The sequence below is a fragment of the Pan troglodytes genome, chromosome 4 (genome assembly GCF_028858775.2).
Source record: "Pan troglodytes isolate AG18354 chromosome 4, NHGRI_mPanTro3-v2.0_pri, whole genome shotgun sequence".
Lineage (NCBI taxonomy): Eukaryota > Metazoa > Chordata > Mammalia > Primates > Hominidae > Pan > Pan troglodytes.
Window position 1 is genome coordinate 34,591,473 of NC_072402.2, and position 21,624 is coordinate 34,613,096.

Consider the following 21,624-nt stretch of genomic DNA (forward strand, 5'->3'; position numbering starts at 1 on the left):
AAAATCATTTTTCTGAAGTGTTCCAGTAATTAATTGTAAAATCATCATCTCCATCATCATCTTGGAGAGGCAACAATTTCCAAAGACAATCAATACAAATGCCTCTCACCTTCTTTCTCCCTATGCACAAAATTTTATCAAGTCCCCACTGGTATCTTCTATACCTCAAGCTGAATTGGGAAAAAATTCCACTTGGGCATTCCTAATAGAGCCCAGGGACAGGACTCATTCCCTTCCCTGCTGCTCACACCTCTAGGGAATCTCAAAACTAAAAACTGTTCTAAATATTCCATGCAAACATGAGTAATATCATAACTAACTTGCTCAGCCTCTTTATCTAACATTTAGAACTAGCTTGTCCAACCTGTGGCCTGTGGGCCAAATGTGGCCCAGGACGGCTTTGAATGTGACCCAACACAAATTTGTAAACTTTCTTAAAACATTATGAGATTTTATTTGTAATTCTTTTTTTTTTATTAGCTCATCAGCTATCGTTAGTGTTAGTGTATTTTATGTGTAGCCCAAGACAGTTCTTCTTCCAGTGTGGCCCAAGGAAGCCAAAAGATTGGACACTCCTGATTTAGAATTTTAGGTTTAAGGTCTTAGAATCAAGGGATTTTTTTTAATTAAAAATTTTCATTGTCTTAGTGATTCAAATTAAGGGGAATTTTAAATGACCCTAATTAGAGGAGACCGACTGACAGTAGTCTGCTTTTCATAAGACAGTCTTTATTCAGGTACACAATTTAGTACTAAAGTATGAGGACAAGAGACCTTTTTGATTTAACTAATTGGGCATTAATTTTACTTTAAAAACTCAGTGTCCTTAGAAGCTGTGGAATACAGAACATTCTCCTTTACTCTAAAATGAAGTAATATATTGGCATAGATTATCTCCCATTTTTTCTAAGATTTGCTCTGGCCACTATCTGGACTGAAATTATGAGAACAAGAAATGGGATTTCTCATTTAATAGTAACTAAATCATCAGTAGCATTGAAAGATAGATTAATAAATATAAAAGTAATGTGTGATACTCTGTGGTTTTTTTAAAAGGCAACTTTAGATACCTTTTATATATTTTTATTTGCTTATAGCTTAATAAGATCAATCATTTTACATATATTGAAGTTTTACAAATGTTATTTTGAATGAGATACAGGAAGCTCATATTGATATCACAAGGTTATGGTTTATATTTAGTTCATAAATACTTTTCACTACAGAAGTGTGTTTTATAATGATTTCAATGTATGTATATATTTACTCCTATGAGCAGTTACCATCTTTATAACAATAACCATTTAATATTAAAGTAAAACTGGGCTTTCTAAAAGCAGTTCAATTTGGGAAGAAAACTTTTCTTTTGGGGGACTTAATTAATATAAAAAGCTATTAAAATAAATATAAAGAGAGTAATTTCAGTGCCAAACTAGAACTGCATAATAACTGAATTATAAATGTTATATTTTATGATTTGTCATTGATTATTGTGAAACCTTCAAAGCATAGGTTAAAATTTCATTTATCAAATTGTTTTGTAGGGGTCCAGGTGGTGGTAGACCTTGGCCAAACCCAACAAATGCCAATTCAGTGAGTATATATATATATATTTTTTTTAATATTTTGCATTTTGTAACATTTAGCAAAAATCACAAAAACATTTTGCTTTTGAAAGCCTTGCAATTGGTTGTAGTAACCCTTTTTTAAGTAATCATTCAAAAAAGTTTAATATAAATTTTAGAAAAATGCATAATTTTTTGAAATTATGTAATTTTCTTTCACTTCAAGGTCTAATGTAAACATGCATTCTATTGTCAACAAGACTTTCAAAAATAAAAATTGAAATAGTGTGACTGAAGTATATACTACAATAGCCTATAAATAGTGATCTGTATCATAAAATGGTTTGATCTTCTAAAATAACTATTAATAGTCACTGAGTTGCCAAATACAATCAACCTGTTAGAAGAAGCCAAATTATTATGATTTTATTTGCTATATCAATTACATCTAGGTTTGCTTTCTTGCTGCCCAGAAAGCAAATGCATATTTACCTTGTACCTGTTAGCTAAATTGCCATCCTTGTACATCTCTCTATATACCTGACATCTTGGGAATTTTCCTTATATATTTGTGGCCGTGGTTTGATGGCACTAATATTTATCTCTCTTAATAATGTCACAGAAATATATGCACAGGTTGAAAATTAAGCTATCGATCTTAATATGATTTTAATGTTGTGATCCTGGAGATGTTTTTCCTTCTTGTCTTTGAAACCTTGAGTTCTTCGATATGTGAGAGAAGTCTGCCGTGTACATCTGTGTACTGTGTGCACTGCACAAAGGTTCCCGGGTCAAGAGAGTCAGTAGGAGAATGAAATACAACCTGTGATCCCCTTGTGAAGTCAATGGGCATCTACCCAAAGAGGATGCCTTTTGCTAATATGTACAAAGGTATCTTCATTGGCTAGCAGTGGCCTTAATGTTAAATGAATATGAAACTGATCCAGTGTTTAAGGTTAGGGTATAGGAAGAATCATCCTAAATCCATTGCTGTTTTGAAGCAGGAATCACTTTCAGCTCAAGTAAATAACTGTCATATATTTTTTTAAATGTTAATTCATGTTATCTGCTTTTCTCTTAATTTTAATAGCTACGGTTTGCTAAGTAATTGAAATTATTTGAAGTGAAAAGAACGATGTTGCTTCCATTTGAGTCTTCAGTGTGCTATTTAATTTCAACAAGTCTTTCTTCTAAAATAGTGTTTTGCCAGATTGTGTTGGAATAGAGTACCTTTACACCCTCAAAATTATTTTCGTTTGCTTACATGCTTTACAAGAGTTTACTTCTTACGATCTATTAGCTTCTTACTATTTGACCTAACCAATTCATTCAAGATTTCACTTTAAAATCACACCTGTCTAGCAGGTCAAGATACATTTATTTTAACTTCCTATTTAAATGCCCATAAAAAGAATGCAAGAAAACATTTTTTGTAACAAAGAAAACTCTTCCCAGTGCCAGAATCTGGAAATAATTTCCATTATCTGCATGTCTCATGAAGCTAGATGGAAAAGCACAACCAGTGGCTCACCTTAACTATGGAAACCTTCCCACCTAGAAGCACAAAAACCATTCTCTTATTCCTCATTGTCAGCTCAGCCAGTCATCCCTTTACTGCCATTGCAGGCAGCCAGAGTATAATTCACACCCACCACTACCCACCTTTATAAGTACCTTCTTTTACACACTCATCCAAAGATTATATCTCCCACAAGGCACCTAGGAAGGTGGACAGGGTTTGAGCGGTTGATATTGACAAGGATGTTTCATTGTACCAAGGGGGTATATTATCCAAGTAAACAGTATAGATGAGAGGGGAGCTCTGTGTTCTGATGACTTTTAGTTTTTTAGGTACTCCATCTCTTTAGGATTTCATAGCGCTGGGCACTGTGGGTAGGAGAATACGCTATAACACACTAGCAGTTCTGCATTATTTTAGACCCTGAGAAACATTAGGAATTAGGGAAAAGCTGTACACATCAAACTGCTGTCCACCAGTCTGAAATGGGCATTTGACTAGCACACACATAGGCAAGTAATGGAGTTGAAAGCAGTCTCCTCGATGAATGTATACCAAATGTGCAAACATCTACCCTTACTCAAAGTATGAGAATAGGGAAAAGAAGTGGAGGAGGCCTATCATTCTCTCTTTAGAGAGAGAAAGTAGTCATCATCCTGAGCATCCAAAGGAAAAGTAGGCCTCTGAAAATGACCACTCTAAGAACAAGGGGAAAAAAATCATAGATAACTGACGACTTTCTAGCAAAGACATAGGGCTTCTATGAAACAGAAGCAAAAAGTATTAAGGAGGTATTTTTCCCCAAAAACCATGGATCATTTTGTGGTGACAGCTTATCCAAATTATGTTGAATTCCAAGTTTCTTAGACTTCCTGCCCATATTTAATATTAAAACACTTTTCAGTTTGTACCAATACAGTTAGTCTCTGACTCCTCAAGGCAGCATATTAAAGTAGTTGTTTGTTTTGTTTTTGCTGCTTTCAAATATGTTTTGTTTACTATTTTTTCTTTTAAGTGTTTATTTTGGAATAACTTCAGAGTTAAACATTGCAAGAATACTACAAAGAATTTCCATACACCCTTCACCCACATTCCCAATTGTTAATGTCTTACCACATTTGCTTTATTATTTCCTCTCTCTACATAAACATATTTTTAAACTGTTTAAATTTCCTGAAACTTTATCCCTAAATACTTGCATGTATATTTCCTAAAAAACTAACACATAATTTTTTATAACCCCAGTAAAATGATCAAAATAAGGAAATCAACTCTGATGCAATGCTATTTTCTAATCTACAGATTTTATTCAGATTTCACTAATTGGCTCAATAATCTTTTCAAACAAAAGAAAATCCCAATTTACTTGTTACATTCACTTCGTGTCTCTTTGTCTCCTTTAACTTGGAACAGTTTCTCAGCTTGTTTTTGTTTGGAGCGGGAGGTTGTTTGTTTGTTTTGGCCTTTCTTAACCTTGGAGTTAAAAAACTCCAAGCAAGATTATTTAGAATGTATATAATTTGGTTTTATCTATTTCCTCCTGATTAGATTTAGGTTATATATATTTGTCAGGGATACTACAGAAGTAATTTTGTGGTTTTTGGCCGGGTGCAGTGGCTCACACCTGTAATCCCTGTACTTTGGGAGGCTGAGGCAGGTGGATCACGTGGGTCAGAAGTTCAAGACCAGCCTGGCCAACATGGTGAAACCCCATCTCTACTAAAAATACGAAAAATTAGCCGGGTGTGGTAGCAGGCGCCTATAATTCCAGCTACTCAGGAAGCTGGGCAGGAGAATCACTTGAACCCAGGAGGCGGAGGTTGCAGTGAGCTGAGATCGCGCCATTGCATTCCAGCCTGGGCAACAAGAGTGAAACTCCGTCTCAAAAAAAAAAAAATTCTGTGTTTTTCTCAATGCGTCATTTCAGGAGGCACATGATGATTTGTCCCATTATTGTTGATGTTAATTTTGATCATTTAGTTAAGGTGGTGCTTGTCAGGTTTCTCCAGTATAAAATAACTATTTTTCCCCTTGTACTTATTAACTTAGAGACTTACTTTGAATGTACAGTAGGTCTCCTCTTCCTCCTTATACTTTCATCTGCTATTTTGGACATCTATTGATGATTCTTGCCTGAATCACTTTTTTACTTTGTTGGTTGCCAAATGGATATTTTTGAATTCTGTCTTTTCTTCTCCGTTTATTAGTTAGCTAACTATAACAGAGTTGTTTTTTCTTTTCCATTCATATTCATTTATGTATATAAGATGTATTCATGAATTATTTTATTCTGTGGGTTTAGGATGCTAAAATTGTTCAAAGTTTTCCCCTTTAAGTGGGATCACTTAACCTTTTAACATGTCCCCATTTTTCTCTGAGCACATTGAAGCTCTTCTTATATTTTCCCAGTTTTAGCCCTGGAAACAGCCACTTCTTTAAGGAGCTTGGGGTTCTTTTACTGGGTATTGGTATTTAGAACCCACTAGAGTAATACAACTTTTAGGCCCTCTCAACTAACAGAACTAGGAAATATATGTATGTGTATACACACCCACACACGTCTATACCTTTACCTATTTGTATTAAAAACATGAGTGCACACTGATGCTTCCATTTCAGTCCATCCCTACAGGGTTCAGTCTAGCCTTTCTACTTTCCATGTTTATAAGTCACTTCTCTGAAAGTATGAAACCTGTCTGTCTTATCCATAATATATGTATTTATTGCCTAATCTTTGTCCACAATTTTGTCATATAAAAGTGTTTTGGTCAAAAATATTTTTGGCACTCTTTTACATGACAGCAGGAAAAACATTTTTAAGGGCAAACTCATATTTTTAATTCCAAATAAAAGTTACGATTTTAATTTTTAATTTTCTTACCTCTGAGCATTACAGTATTGGTCTCAGATTCTTACTTAGAGGTTTATTTACAAACTCCCTAATTGTACTTTTTCTTTTTTTTTTTTTCTTTTTCACAAAGGATTCTGATCTTTGCACAAGTTCTGATCATTATCAAACATTTTACTGAAAATAGACACTTTTGATTACAAGGTCCGGAAAACCAACCAAACTAGACTTATACTGAAAAAGAGTATTACTGGATCATATATCTGAAAAGTCCAGATGTATTTTTGGTTTTGAGCACACTTGGTTCCAAAAGTTTAAATTATGTCATCCTGAGTCCCACCCAAGCCACATGAAAAAAAAAAAAAGGCAGAAATAGTTTACTAAAGAAAATTAAAGGAATGGATAGTAAAAGAGGGGATAGGCATAAACAACAAAATGTTCAGTATAGCATTATACTCATTAATTCGCTCACTTGTCAGGGGAAAAAGAGGAAACTCCTTTAAGGAAAATATGCATCTATTAATAGTGATTAAGCCTAAAGGAAATATGAACAAATTACTCCAAATAGGCTCTGCTCTATACAAATAGGTGCTCATTTTTTTAAAAAGCACTAAAATAGAATATTTTTAATTTCATGTGGCACAGATAATGTCTTGATATTATCTTCCCTTATTTCTAGTAACCCAGTGCTTGTAAGATAGCTTTAAGCTTCACAGTTGAAGAAAGGCACTTATCTAAAATGTTACAGATCATTTAACAAAATGAAAGTCCTCTAGTTACTTCTCTGCCCTCTACCACAGCACCACAATCATGGGTATTGGGACTCAGAATATTTCAGAATATTTGGATTCTCATCACAGCTTTTGAGTGATCTGTCTAGATTAGCCAGACAGTATGTGTGGCCCTTAATTTTATTCTCTGTCAAATAATAATTCTTCAAATTCTGTGTTTGACTGTCTAATCCTCTAATTTTGCTTATCTTCTACATCTTCATTTTTACCTTTCATTTCATCTTAATGAGTATTTAATGTAAAGTATAGGGTAGGGTTAGAAGGAGGATTTAGGGATAAAGAGAAGGTAGGAGTTTTGAAGGTGATTTCAACTCTTTGAATCCAGGTAGCTGGGAGAATGGGAATAACACAACTGAGCTAGGATCACAGGAAAAGAAGCAGGTGTAGAGGTAGGCAATGAGGTTTGGGGGCTTTGGTTTTTGTTTTTTTTGAACGTTAAATTTGAAATATTTGTAGGACACCTTTGATTCTTCCACAATGCCTAATGCGTATTTCTATCCTTATACTTAACACGTTATAATTAGGATCTGTGATGTTCAGCCTCAGCCAGGTCCTCCCTGATGCTTTACCAGCAGTTTGTTTTTTTCACTCTTCCTTAGCTACTTTTCTTGTCCTCCTCAGTGAATACTATTGCAATTCTTTATTCTCATTCTGCACCTACATTATGTTTGGCCCCTTCTCTATCAGCTAATTGTGTCATATTTTACAGAGGAGAAGAAGAGACCATTAGATTCAAATTTCTTCAGATTCTGCCCTTTGCGTCCAATGTTATCAGACCTTTAGTCACCTTTCTTCCTTCTTACCTCAGAAATAGAAATATATATATATATATTTTCTTTTTAATTCTGACCCTTCTGTCTATTCTCTCTCTCTCTTTTTTATTTTTACTTATTGTTCTATTTTTTTTTTTTTTTTGAGATGGAATTTTGCTCTTGTCACCAGGCTGGAGTGCAGTGGCACAATCTCGGCTCACTGCAACCTCCATCTCCCAGGTTCAAGCGATTCTCTTGCCTCAGGCTCCCGAGTAGCTAGGATTACAGGCACTGACCACCATGCCCAGCTAACTTTTGTATTCTTAGTAGAGACAAGGTTTCACCGTGTTGGCCACGCTGGTCTCGAATTCCTGACCTCAGGTGATCCACCCACCTTGGCCTCCCAAATTGCTGGGATTACAGGTGTGAGCCACCACGCCTGTCCCTATCTATCTCTTTGTTCTATTTCTTGTTACTTCTTTGCATATCCTACTCATTCACTCTTTCAAATGAGTCTTTAGTCTACGTCCCTTTCCATTGACTGGAACTTTCCTCTAGTGCCATGCCATGAACAAAATCCCAAGACAAACTGAAGGCCCTAGTTCTCCACTCCTCTAGAGTTGGGAGGGGTTACCAGTACAAAACTTCTCTCAACCCTTCCTCAGTCTCCAGCCACCATCCCATGTCTCCCATACTTCCACTCCCTCACCACCTTCTCCTAGATAATTAATTCCTTGGCCTGTCTTTTTCATCACCATGTGGCAATGAAGTGCCTGTAACATAACAGGTAACGAATGGAAGTTTATTGAATTTACTTCTCAACCCATTTCAGTTCCCATGAAAGTCCTATTCTGAAGGTTATTAGTGACTTTCTACTTACCAACCAAACACAGTGACTTACTTTCTATCCTCATCATACCTAACCTTTGAGATATTTGACTCCTTGGTTTTGTATTAATATCTTTTCTTTTTTTGGTTTAATAATGTTTCTTTAGTTTTCCATATTTTTATTACTTTTTTATTATTTACTTTTAGGTGTATCACAGAAAGGTAAAAAGCTTAAGCCTGACAGCCTTCAAGAATAAACCCAGGGCCAAGTGCAGTGGCTCATGCCTGTAATCCCAGCACTCTGGGAGGCTGAGGCAGGCGGATCACGAGGTCAGGAGATCGAGACCATCCTGGCTAATACAGTGAAACCCCGTCTCTACTAAAAATACAAAAAATTAGCCAGGCGAGGTGGCGGGTGCCTGTAGTCCCAGCTACTTGGGAGGCTGAGGCAGGAGAATGGCGTGAACCTGGGGGGCGGAGCCTGCAGTGAGCCGAGATCACGCCCCTGCACTCCAGCCTGGGCGACGGCAAGACTCCGTCTCAAAAAAAAAAAAAAGATTAAACCCAGTTTAGATATTTCCTAATCACTGCATCTGCTACCTCCTTCTTAAAAATCTAGCTTGCTTGCCTTTTTATATTTTTCCTGATTTTCATCCAGTCACATATCCACCATTCTTTCTCTATCTCTTTTTTTTGGTGGGGTGGGGGGACAGGGTCTCACTCTGTTGCCCAGGCTGGAGTGCAGTGGTGCAAGTGGTGCAGTCTCAGCTCACTGCAACCTCCACCTCCTGTGCTCAAGCAATCCTCCCACCTCAGCCTCCTGAGTACCTGGGACTAGAGGCACATGCCACCATGCTTGGCTAATTTTTTTTTGTTTTTTGTAGAGACAAGGTTTTGCCATATTGCCCAGGTTCGTCTCAAACTCCTGGGCTCAAACAGTCCTCCCACCTCAGCCTCCCAAAGTGCTGGGATTACACGTGTGAGCTGCCATGCCTGGTCTCCACCCATTCTTAATTGGCAATATTTTCTAATTACATTTCTTGGCTGCTTTTTTTTTTTTTTTTTTTTTCATTTTAATGCTACCATGTTGTTTCAACTACCACAAATCTAGTTTAATCCTAGATCAAGTATCTTGTCCAGCACAAAGTAGAAATGTATTCAGTTGAAGCTGTATCCTTAGTCCTGGTCTCTGATACATTCTAGACCTGCATTTCTAAAAGTTTGTTTATCATATCTACCTCAGTGTCTTCTGGTACCTTCAAATCCAATAATCAGACATTTCCCCAAACCTGCCCCACTTCCTGAATTCCCTATGTATAAATGAGTAGCAGCATCATCTACCCAGTCACCATGTTGAAAACCTAGGAATTATCTTAACTTCTTCCTTTCTTCGTCTGCCACACCCAGTTTGTCACCAAGCTCTGCCAAGTACTTTGTGAAATGACCCTCAAATTCTCCTACTCTTGCTTATCTTCATCAGCGCTGCCTATCACTCTTTATCATCTCTTGCCTGGATTTTTTTCCAGTGGTCTTCTAACTTGTATTCATATTCCATGATGCCTCTAGACTTATTTCTCTAAAACATAAATTTAGGGCTAGGTGTGGTGGGTCATGCCTGTAATCCCAGCACTTCAGGAAGCTGAGTCAGGAGGATAGCTTGAGGCCAAGAGTTTGAGACCAGCTTGGAGAAAAAAGTGAGGCTCTGTCTGTACAAAATATTTAAAAATAAAAAAGGATTTTAAAAACATACATTTGAACATGTCTCTATAAAACCCATGACTCCTTATTTCCTACAACATAAATTCATTCATAGTCTGACTGTGCAGCCTCACCCTTTACCACAACCCCCTATAAGCCCCACACTATAGCAGCTATATAACATAGCATAGCATTTCCCAAATAAACCGTGATTTCTTTTCTTTCTTTCTTTGTTTTTTATAGCAGTTCTTCTCTTTGTCTTTCTGATGGGCATCTACTCTCTGTAAGTCCCAGCTGTCCAGCTCAAATATATCTTCTGTACTCTACCTATATTGTTATATTTTATGTCCTTCACACTACTGGTCCTAGGACTAGGAGCCCAAATGCTGATTTTTAATAAAGACATCAAAGACTATGAAGTAGAAACAGCATAAGCCAAAAATAAAGAGCTTGACGGGGCAAAAAATTGAAAGAAATTGAACAACTAGTTGAGATAACATTTGTAAAAGTATTTTTAAATGTTTATTTTATTTAACTGTTTGAAGGAATCATGAAGAAGGAGAAATTAAAAGTATAAAAGGAGGCCAGGCACAGTGGCTCACGCCTGTAAATCCCAACACTTTGGGAGGCCAAGGCAGGTGGATCACCTGAGGTCAGGGGTTCGAGACCCGCCTGCCCAACATGGTGAAACCCCATCTCTACTGAAAATACAAAAATTAGCCGGGCGTGATAGCAGGCACCTGTAATCCCAACTACTTGGGTGTCTGAGGCAGGACAATCGCTTGAACCCAGGAGGCAGAGGTTACAGTGAGCCTAGATCACGCCACTGCACTCCAGCCTGGGCAACAAGAGCGAAACTCCATCTCAAAAAATAAATAAATAGAATACAATAAATAAATAATATAAAAAGAGCAAGGACTTAAGAATGAGATAGTTGGGAAAAGCTACCTTTGGAAATAAAGTTTTTTTTTTTCCTATCTGGGATATACATGAAAATTTAAATCTATAAATAATAGAATGTTGAGCTGAAAATGAAGGTATAGTAAAAGCACGATAGCTTCAATGTATGACAGGAAGACGAAATATTTACTCAGGATGGTGTAATCACCATGAGTGCCAGCTCACAAGAGTCCATTGTTAAATATTCAGGAATTTCATGAGCTGTTTGTTAAACCACTGTTAGCTTAAAATCTGCCATGTGGGAATATTTACACCACAGTAACTGGCAAATACTATAAATCAGGGCTTTTTTCCCCCCATGAAGTTTACTGGGTTTACTGACACATTACCAGTAAGCTTCAAGGCTTTCATAAAGGCTGAGCCAAAAATGCTTCCAGATATTTGTTAAGATGAGGTAGAAGTTGGAGAGCATGATTACATTTTGGATCTTGTCCACCTTGTTTTGTGTTTCTCTCCAGGAAATCTGTGCATTAAAACAGAAAGGTTGGCTGGCTAGAGGGTGATCAAAGAAATGGAAATTAACAAAGTAGACTTTATGATAATGAATTTAAGACATTGGAGAGAGGAATAAAATGTTGACAGTGCCATGAAGGAGAGGCAGAGGCAATTTAGTTATAAACTAATAGAGAAATAATGTACTAAGTAAACATGGTGGAATTGTGATGCAAGAAAACCCTGGTTGGAATATAGAGTAATTTTTGTAAGTGTCATGAGGAATAAGAAAGATGTCAGGCAAGGGAGTTAGTTGTTCAGTAAAGAGTTCTAGGATATGACCATACTCATAAATGGAGGAGAGGGCAGTATATTGTAAAGTAAAGCAAGGCGGTGAACTGCAAATTCCAAAGATCTAAAGGCTAATTAGATTGTATCTTAAAGTTGCTTAAGAATGATGATAGGCAATATAGAGTGACAGAAGAACATGAGCCAAGTGCTAAAGGCAGAGAGAGATGAAATTGGTCCTAGGAGCCAATAGATAAATTGGTGGTTTGGAAAGGGCAGACTCACATTTAAATAAAGAGAAGTAGGCCCAGCACAGCAGCTCACGCCTATAATCCTGACACTTTGGGAGGTCAAGACAGGTGGATCGCTTGGCTCAGGAGTTTGAGACCAGCGTGGGCAACATAGAAAAACTCCATCTCTACAAAAAATTAAAAATTAGCCAGTGGAGCACACCTTAGTCCCAGCTACTTGTGGGGCCAAGGTAGGAGGATTGCTTGAGCCCAGGAGGTCGAGACTGCAGTGAGCCTTGTTTGTCCCATTGCACTCCAGCCTAGGTGACAAAAAAAGACCTTGTCCCCTCCAAGAAAATGAGAAGCAGAGGATGGATGGTAGGTAGATCATGAACTGAAAGGGACCCAAGAGAGCAAAGTTGTATTCATTCACTAAATGAAGTAAATGTTTGCTGCCATAAAAAAATCTCGGTACTCAGCAGAATTAATTCTAATCCCTAGTGATGCTGAGCACTCTAGCAGTGGCCATCTGCAGTGCTGAATTACTCATAGGCAGACCAAGCAGAGCCTCGGGACATGTGTTGTGTGCTTAAGGCAAAGCAAGAACACCAAATAAGGAGAAAAGCTTTTCAAATAACTTAATATTAAATATTTCCAAAAAAACAAATATTTATCAAGAGGAAATCATAACTTGGTTGTACTTCCTTATACTTACTTTATGGTTTCATATTATTTTTGTGTTTAATTATATGGCAGGTATTGGGATAGATGGTTTAGAATAATACAAGCACTCATCTTTTCACTACTGTAAAGGTCCTATTCTGGCCCTGGCTGTCTGACTTCGAGTAGAGAGTAATCTATTGGTGTTCTTCAGAATAAGACAAAAATATCTCTTATGGATGTACAGAATCTTAATACAAGTTAGCTAGTAAGCTTGTGTGAAAAAAGAAAATATTTGGATTTAACTTTCCCTATTAATATGCATACTCGAGGGCTTACTTTTAAACATAGGTTTTCTGGTTTTTCATTTCTTAAATTATCACAGCAATGTCGTATTAATACCTTCTAATCTCTAGAAAAGAGCTTGGTGAAGAGCTTGATTTGAAGAGAAAAAGGGAGTTTGTTACCCATATCTGATCCTCACAAATTAATAGTCTTTGGAGACTCGTATTAACAAACTTTTTTTGCATAGCTTAGAAATTGTATGTGTAAATACTACTAATTTGAAAAATTCTGGTTTCCCATTTTTAGATACACAAATATATATATTTCTACTTACAGAATAAGTAATTAGTATCATGCAATATGCACAACTTATCTGAAACCAATATATCTTAAAGCAGTTATTCTATCTAAAATCCTCTTGACTAAAATCTGCCTTCTTTTGTGTAAATCCAAGTTATTATTATTCAGTTTTCCAGTACTTAAACAGATATAAATTTTTTTATCCTTTACTATGCTTTGTGATACATTTTTAAAACTTGACAAAAAATCATGAAATAAATTCATTTTAGGTCAGTGTCCATACTGCTACATGAATCAAAAATTTTTTTGTCCTATTCGTGTTCCAGATACCATACTCCTCAGCATCTCCTGGGAATTATGTAGTAAGTACATTTGGGTTTGTTTGCTTATAAGAATTGATGTTACATTTTATTTGGGCAATGAAACAGTTGTCCAGATGTTAAGAAGAGCCCCTGTGTATTGGCCAAGAAGTGAACATCTTGAGTTGTTTCATCTGCCAACCTCAGTACATATGTTGATGTTCATTAGTGAAACAGTTATCAATCTGGCCAGAATTGCCCTGAGTACTGTGTTTTACTTCAGCATATGTTTCTGAAAACCAGTACAATACACTCTGTCCAATCATGAAGAGAATAATCCCCAGTTACACAGTAATATGCTTGAATTTGCGGTTCTCCAGGAGAATAATCTACACCCCAGTCCAACCCTATGCACCACACATAGCATCTAAGAAGACATTAAACTTTCTCCCAATCACAAATGAATTAGATGGCAGAATAATGACTAATAATTTAGAGGAATCATTTCATTTTTTGGTTGTTCTTTGAAATTGAGAACACTTATTTTTATCATTATTACTCTTTAGTACACATTAGAATTTTCCAAAAATTCATGTCAATGTGAAGTCAAATTAATAAGTTTTATATGACCTCCTGAGCTTACAAGTGACCTTTTAATCATCATCATCACATTATGATCCTAGCTACATCTCAAAGTCAACATAGAGGAAAATACGTTACACCATTTAGAGGGAAACACCTAACAGAGAAACAAGGATAAAATGGTAACAAGGGAAATCTTTCCCACAGAAATGTTCAGAGGTGGTGGCTAGCTGGAGGGGAAAAAAAGAACGCATAAGAAGAAAATCAGTGAGCATTTCACTCTCCATGGAAATAGTATTTTATTAACATAGTGAAAAGCACACACTGCTTTGGACCTGTGAACTTAGTGTTCAGTGTTCATGTAAGCTATAAAACTAAGCAAGTCTTTCTTTGCATTTTCTATGAAATAAAAATGAAAGTAAGAAAATTTATATAAAACCTATTTTTTCTTAAAGCCACTAATGAATAAGGCTGATATATCATTTTATGAAATTATAGACATTTATTTAAAATAAATTTTAAGTTGTGCAAATACAGATATTATTTGAAATAATTGACAGGTCTATAGCCATACCACCCTGAATGTGCCCGATCTCGTCTGAAATAATTGGCAGGCTGTATCTGTACATTCAGAATGAAGTTAAAATTTTGCCATTTAAAAGTTAATTTGATTGCTGTACATAGAGCATCTGAAAAAGCCTACAACCCATTGCCTGAATTATCTATTTTGGTTATCTGAAATTATTGAATTAATTTTAGAATTACCTAATCGCCATTTCAGTTTGATTGTGTAGCTACAGCCTCAATAACCCACAGCATTCGTCAACTTTGCCTCTCATTTCTAATTGATGTGATAGTGGAAGGTACAGTGCTCCAGAAACGTTGCAATTGATGCTGACAGAAGAAAGAAATGACATCAGTGCATTTTTTAAGAATATGAATCAATAAGCAGATATCTTCATTTTTAAAGATATTCTCTAAGCGAATATCATTTTAGCTTTCTATAAAAACTAAAAATACATATGAATTATTTCTGTTTTGTGGATTTGTAAAGGCCCTGTTGAATGATTTCTGCTTAACCTCATTATAACTGATATGATTAAGTCATGAGTAATGAATTAATGTTACAGGCTCATTGTTTTTGGAAATTTGTCAAAACAGTCTCAACATATTTAAGCTAAATTATGTTTTGTAGAATATTGAAATGATTGTGCATTCAAAGAAAATAAATTAGAGAAAATATATTTCTGCTCTTATTTTCAAATTGGATTATTATAGATATAAGTCTAACTTCTGTTTTTTCTTCTGCAATGCCTTATTTTTACTGAAATTTTGTATAATTATTTAGGGTCCTCCAGGAGGTGGAGGGCCACCAGGAACACCCATCATGCCTAGTCCAGCAGGTATTGTAATCAAACTAGCCACATGGGCATTTGATTATTAGAATAAAATCACAGAATATAGAAATTGTTCATGAAATAAAGTTAGTAGTATTCATGTTCTCACGATAGTTAAAGGAGTAGAGGCAGCATGGTAGGAAGAAATATAGTGTTCTTAAATAAGTATTATCCAGTTAAGCATTTAGAAAATTCCTATGGTGTGAGTGTCAGATTTAATTAGGATGAACACTGTTGATCTATATGAATTGCCCAAAAATGTGTCTAACTTAAAGATTTATTGAGACTGATAAAACTAACCAAATCTTCTACAATTTAGAAAATTTCTGAATAAATAAAACATTAAATACATGGATTCATTAGGTTTAAAATGCCAAATCAGACTCACCACATCTATTATCTTACTAAGATGAATGAAGGATGAAGACGTACTTACAGTATTATTTACCCTACATGTCTATAAGTATTTATTAGTCAGCTAATAAATTCACTATGTAATAATAAAAGTTTTTTATCTTCTAAACTAAAACATACTTCAATGTTTTCATAATCCTTTTATATAATTACTTTAAATAGTTTTATCATTTATTTTTGAGACTTTCACACAGACTATTAAATGTGTCTTGGGGTTGTTAACAGTGGAAGACTAAATTGGCACACCCTTCTTAGAAAATGCTATGATAAAATGTTCAAGAGCCATGAAAAGGTTCATACCATGTGACTCTATACTTCTAATACTAGAAATGACAGAGATACAACCCAAGATTTATGTAGAAGGATGCTCATTTGTTATACTCAAGAGTAAAACAGTAGACACAAACTCATGCCTAATTCAATTTTAGTGGAATTAGTAAATTAATGTTTAAGGTGTAGGTTGGAATATAATAGAGCCATTATAATTATTATCAAAGAATTTGTAATGACATGGAAAAATAAAATCTCATGATTCAATGCAATATAATCACAGTTTCATTTGAAACCGTAACACAAATCTAGAAAGTAGAAAACAAAGAAATAGGCTAAAACTCTATCAGTTATTACTTTGGGATGATTAAGTAGATGGGAAATTTTAATAATTATAAAGTATTTTTGATTATGATGTTTTACTGTTAAACTCATATGTTTTTAACTGGCTTGTTGAAATTAAGATAGAAGCTTGAAAGTCAGTATCATTGATCATACCAATACAAATTTTTAATTTTGAGCCCTTTCAATTTAGAAAAATCATAAACTTGATAATTAATACAAAATTTTACTTTGCTTCACTAACTCCTTGGATATTTAATGGTCTGTGTCCTGAAGGCATCTTCATTGAAAATGATACAATTCATCGAAGATAGAATTATATCAACTGATCATCTTGCCCATATTTATGTTCTTATATGGTGAAGTTAATGTTTAATTTATGAAGGTAGCATGTGAATAATAAATGCTTCACTGCAAGACTAAAAAAAAGTTTTTGGAGCAACACTGAACATTGCAGGCAATAAGTAATCTTCCTTTCAAACCAGAAATTGCCTCAAGTACATCTTCCTAGTCTTTTTGCATACTCTTTTATGTGTTCATCCTGTGTCACAGTCACTCCTCTAATACTCAGCCAGCACCCCACCCACAAGAAAGGAGGTCCCAGGAGATCCACTTTATTGTAAAGTTTTTCTGTACATAGAAAGAAGTCAGACATTTTCCAGTAAATACATATATATATATATATATATTTTTTTTTTTTTTTTTTTTTTTTCTTTGCTGAGACAGAGTCTCTGTCGCCCAGGCTGGAGTGCAGTGGCACAATCTCAGCTCGCTGCAACCTCAGCCTCCTGGATTCAAGCAATTCTCCTGCTGCAGCCTCCCGAGTAGCTGGGATTACAGGAGTGTGCCACCATGCCCGGCTAATTTTTGTATTTTTAGTAGAGACGGGGTTTCACCATGTTGGCCAGGCTGGTCTGGAACTCCTAACCTCAAGTGATTCACCTGCCTCAGCCTCCCAAAGTGCTGGGATTACAGGTGTGAGCCACCTCGCCCGGCCATAAATACCAATCTTAGCCCTCTCAAATTTTTTCTGTAGCAGATGAAATTATATTCTTGATTAGTCTTTAAAATGATAAATTTCTTTTCTTTGTGCACATTTAAAATATGTAGCCCATCTTCCTTTCACCAAGAGTAAGGCCAATACAGTTGAAAAACCATTTGAAGATTTCCTATGTTTAAAAAGCAATCCAAGATTTTTTAAAGTTAATCTTGTGTGTGATTGAGTTTATTCCAACAGTTAAATCTAAGTTAGCAGTACTTATTGTCTTTAGTACACAAGATGAGTAAGATATGGTCCTTTCCTTCTCTCCATGAGCTTATTATATCCTAGTTGGAAGCAGGAGGAAAGAATAAAGCAGTAAAATATTCCTATAATGGAAGGCAGAACTCAGTGGGAGGGGAGCACTCATGCACTTGGAACTGCCAGGAAAAAACCTCATGGAAGACATAACATTTGAGATAGGCCTTCGATAGTGAGTCGAATTTCAGTGCATAGAGATTGAGAAGGTGTTTGGAGGAAGAAAGAACAAAATCATGGAGGCAGAAAGGTTGGTCACAGGAAAAAACAAGTAGCCTGGGTTGACAGGAGTATAGCATACACAAGGATGTAAAAACAGTTAAGGCCACAAAAGTAGGTTAGGACCTTCCTTAGAATAAACAAATAGGGTCAACCTGAGGTAGGCACTCCAACTTTTTCAACATTATGATATATTCAAATAGATATATTCAAATAAGATACAGTATTTAGATTTATGGGTCATTGTTCACAGCCAACCAATAAATGACATGAGATCTACTCTGTAAGTAATACACACTAAAATAATAAACTTATTAATGTCTAATGAGTAATCACACAGTAAAAGGAAAAGTAATTGCCACTCTATGGTTACTGCCATGAGAAAGTAAATGATACTTACCTTCTGTCTCAAATCAGTACAAAAATTTTAAACACATCTTTTTCTCAAAATGGGCCTACTGGCGGGGCGCGGTGGCTCACGCCTGTAATCCCAGCACTTTGGGAGGCCAAGGTGGGCGGATCACAGGGTCAAGAGATCAAGACCATCCTGGCTAACACAGTGAAACCCCATCTCTACTAAAAGTATAAAAAACTAGCCAGGCGTGGTGGCATGCACCTAAAGTCCCAGCTACTTGGGAGACTGAGGCAAGAGAATCGCTTGAACCTGGGAGGCGGAGGTTGCAGTGAGCCAAGATTGTGCCACTGCACTCCAGCCTGGGCGATAGAGCAAGACTCTGTCTAAAAAACAAAATAAAACAAAAGAGGCCTACTACATTATATTTAAGAAAACTGTATAATGTGGAAAAATAGAAAACCATAATTTATCATTTATATTTTCTCAATGTAAAATATTTAGCCTTTCACTCTAGGTTTTATATTATAAAAACATGTATGCTCAGAGACTTAATTCGAATTAGCTAACAGACATGAAATATAAATTTTTTAAATACTGCACAATGTTACATATATTTATATGGATATGCAGTACAGATATTTTTATTATAATAAATCAAAAATAAAGTGAGTAAAAACATTTCATCAGAAGTTGTGCTGGAAGAAGCTGGCTTTTAGTTCAAACAGGAGAATTACATTATTCTAATTGTATACTCTTACTCTAATCTTTTTCTTTCGGAATTAAGCCAGGATAGTCCACCAGCTTTCACTAATTATTAAGTAAAAAGACTATTTTTAAAATTTGTATATTGGAAACTTAAGGAAATAAAACTGAAAAGCGACTGAATCTGAATTTTAAGAGATATTATATATTACATATACACACATACACACACATAGAATTGCTTGAAGTAAAAAAGTATCTTTTTTAAAAAGAAAAACTTTACTATAATTTTTTAAATTTCTAATAATACTTTTACCTGAATTATTGAAGTGATTCCTCATACCTAATTTATGACCTCAGAATGACAATTTTGGGGTCAGAAAATGACTGTGGGTATTTATTTTTAGTAATGACAATTTCAAGTGTTGCAGCTTATATAGAGAGAGGTATCTGTATGCAGACCATGTTTGATCATTACTTTGTGATGAATTGGGTATAGACTCTAAAGAAATATTTTAATTAAGTAATATTTTGTTTCAGATTCAACCAACTCTGGCGATAACATGTATACTTTAATGAATGCAGTACCTCCTGGACCTAACAGACCTAATGTAAATATGAACTTTTTTTATTTTTGGAATGTATTTGAAGACTTTCAAACTCTGAGTGCATTCCATGTCCTGTATATTGTTTAAACTTTATATTTTATTATCCAGGAGCTTATTAGATATTCAAAAAGTCAAATTCTTTTCTCTGAGCTGGGTTAAAAAAAACAGTACACATATATAACAGAGATTTTATATCAATATAATTTAAAAGTAAAACTGATCCTAATCAATTACACATTAGTTTCATCTTATTTTATTGTAAATAATTAATGATATATACTATTTGAAAATGACAGGTTATGTATAATCATTTATATTAACCTCATTTTTAGCATCACTAAGCTTTTTCATTGTGATCTTTTTTTGTCCTGATAAACTTGAAAATAAAGGAGGAGGTTGGCTATGCTTATTTTTTTTAGAATATGAAATCTAGAGTTTAAATATGGAGCTAAAGCAGTTACTACAGGAAGAACTTGGGTGTTCTTAATAAAGCATATGGTCATGATTTTTCCACAGAAGTTCACAGGAAAACATTTTATTTATCTATAAGGCCTACATGTTTACAGAAATATTTATAACAGATTGTAGTTAATACACATATACATGTGTATATAGGGTAGCAGAAATCAAAGAAAAATCAGAAGATATATATGTTATATGTTAAACTGACCAAACATACATACCCATAGTTTTAGTGTCTTTTAAAACACTGTAGGAGCCAGATAAAAGTTCACAGGCTACTAGGCCTACCAGCACCAGTTTTTCAACCCATATCTAAACTATGCTTTTGATAAAAGCTGAATAACAGCAGTAAGTTTAAAGTCAATTTCTTTGACTTATATATGCCTTATATCAGTGAGGCATACATATTCCAAGTTGTTTACTGAACTGCTTTTAGATACTCAATTTTACCAAGCAAAATTGGCATTCTCTTGGGGAATTTTATAAGCATGTGGTTTGTATTGCCCATGGTGATAGAAGGCCATCTTATTCCCACACAGAGGTGGTAAAGTATAGGTTTGCCTGCCAAAGGCAGTTATTTCTTCCTAAAAGCCTTCATGATTAGTCACCACCACCACTGCATCCACACACACACACCATAGTCAATATTCTGCACCATACAACATGGTAGAAATGCTTTTGGCATGGGAAATTTGAAGAGAAAGTGTTTTCGGCAGGGTGTCTTAACTGTAAGTGTAAGGTATTATGGTAACTTGTCTTCGAACTGGGCTCCATGTTTCCTTAGTCTTCTAGAGAGATGAGAGGAAGACTGAGTGGGCGGGCCATGGGTTCTCTATCACCAACCCCATCATAGCACACCTGTTTTGAACCAGACTTCTAATGTAAGATTCCACCTGAAAAGAAAGGAAAGAAAAAAAGAATTCCACTACTTTGAAAAATGTTAAGCAGAATTGCCATGGAACCTCTGAGTGTCATTGAAGTGACATGGTTGAGACTGCCAAGAAGAATTAGCTATATTCAGCCATCCCCAAGGAATGAAATGTATTTAACCTATAAGATGAAATTATTTATTATGTCCATTTAAACAAAGACAGATTGCCTACTAAGAAAAATGTTAATGTTGTCATAATGACATTGAATTATTCTTATTAATAAGCCAATACCCTTAACAGCTTCTTAAGAACCACTTTTGGTTTTCAACAGAAAATTTGTCAGTATCATAGAGGAAAATGCTTATCTTCTAATTTGCACTGGAATGTATATACTTTCTGAGTATATCTGAAGAAGAAAAATTTGGAGATGAATGGTGATTAAGCTAAACATCTATATGTGGAACATAGAGAAAACAATATGAGAGAGGTGAACAGTCCAGTTAGAGAACCCACAAGGCTGAAAAACATCAAGTAAAAGATCTCCATAGCTTGCAAGTAAAAATAAGTTGTGGCAGTGTCTTGTAATGTTAAATATATTGTAAAATTGAGATAAGCCATTGTTTTCAGTGTGATTACAGTGATTTTCTTC

The 21,624-nt window shown here is 35.3% G+C and overlaps 1 protein-coding gene across 21 annotated transcripts in view; it reads left to right on the forward strand.

Annotated features, from left to right (window-relative positions):
- SSBP2 (single stranded DNA binding protein 2) overlaps nucleotides 1–21,624 on the forward strand; it is a 324,235-nt gene that overhangs the window by 282,738 nt on the left and 19,873 nt on the right. For 17 of the 21 annotated variants that reach the window (XM_063810341.1, XM_063810336.1, XM_054684231.2 and 14 more), the window contains 4 exons: nucleotides 1,545–1,593; nucleotides 13,483–13,518; nucleotides 15,386–15,440; nucleotides 19,574–19,644. In XM_063810341.1, the coding sequence (XP_063666411.1) occupies nucleotides 1,545–1,593; nucleotides 13,483–13,518; nucleotides 15,386–15,440; nucleotides 19,574–19,644 (211 nt within the window). The remainder of the gene's footprint in view (nucleotides 1–1,544; nucleotides 1,594–13,482; nucleotides 13,519–15,385; nucleotides 15,441–19,573; nucleotides 19,645–21,624) is intronic. The other 4 variants (XM_016953049.4, XM_054684229.2, XM_016953050.4 and 1 more) reach the window with 2 other exon arrangements.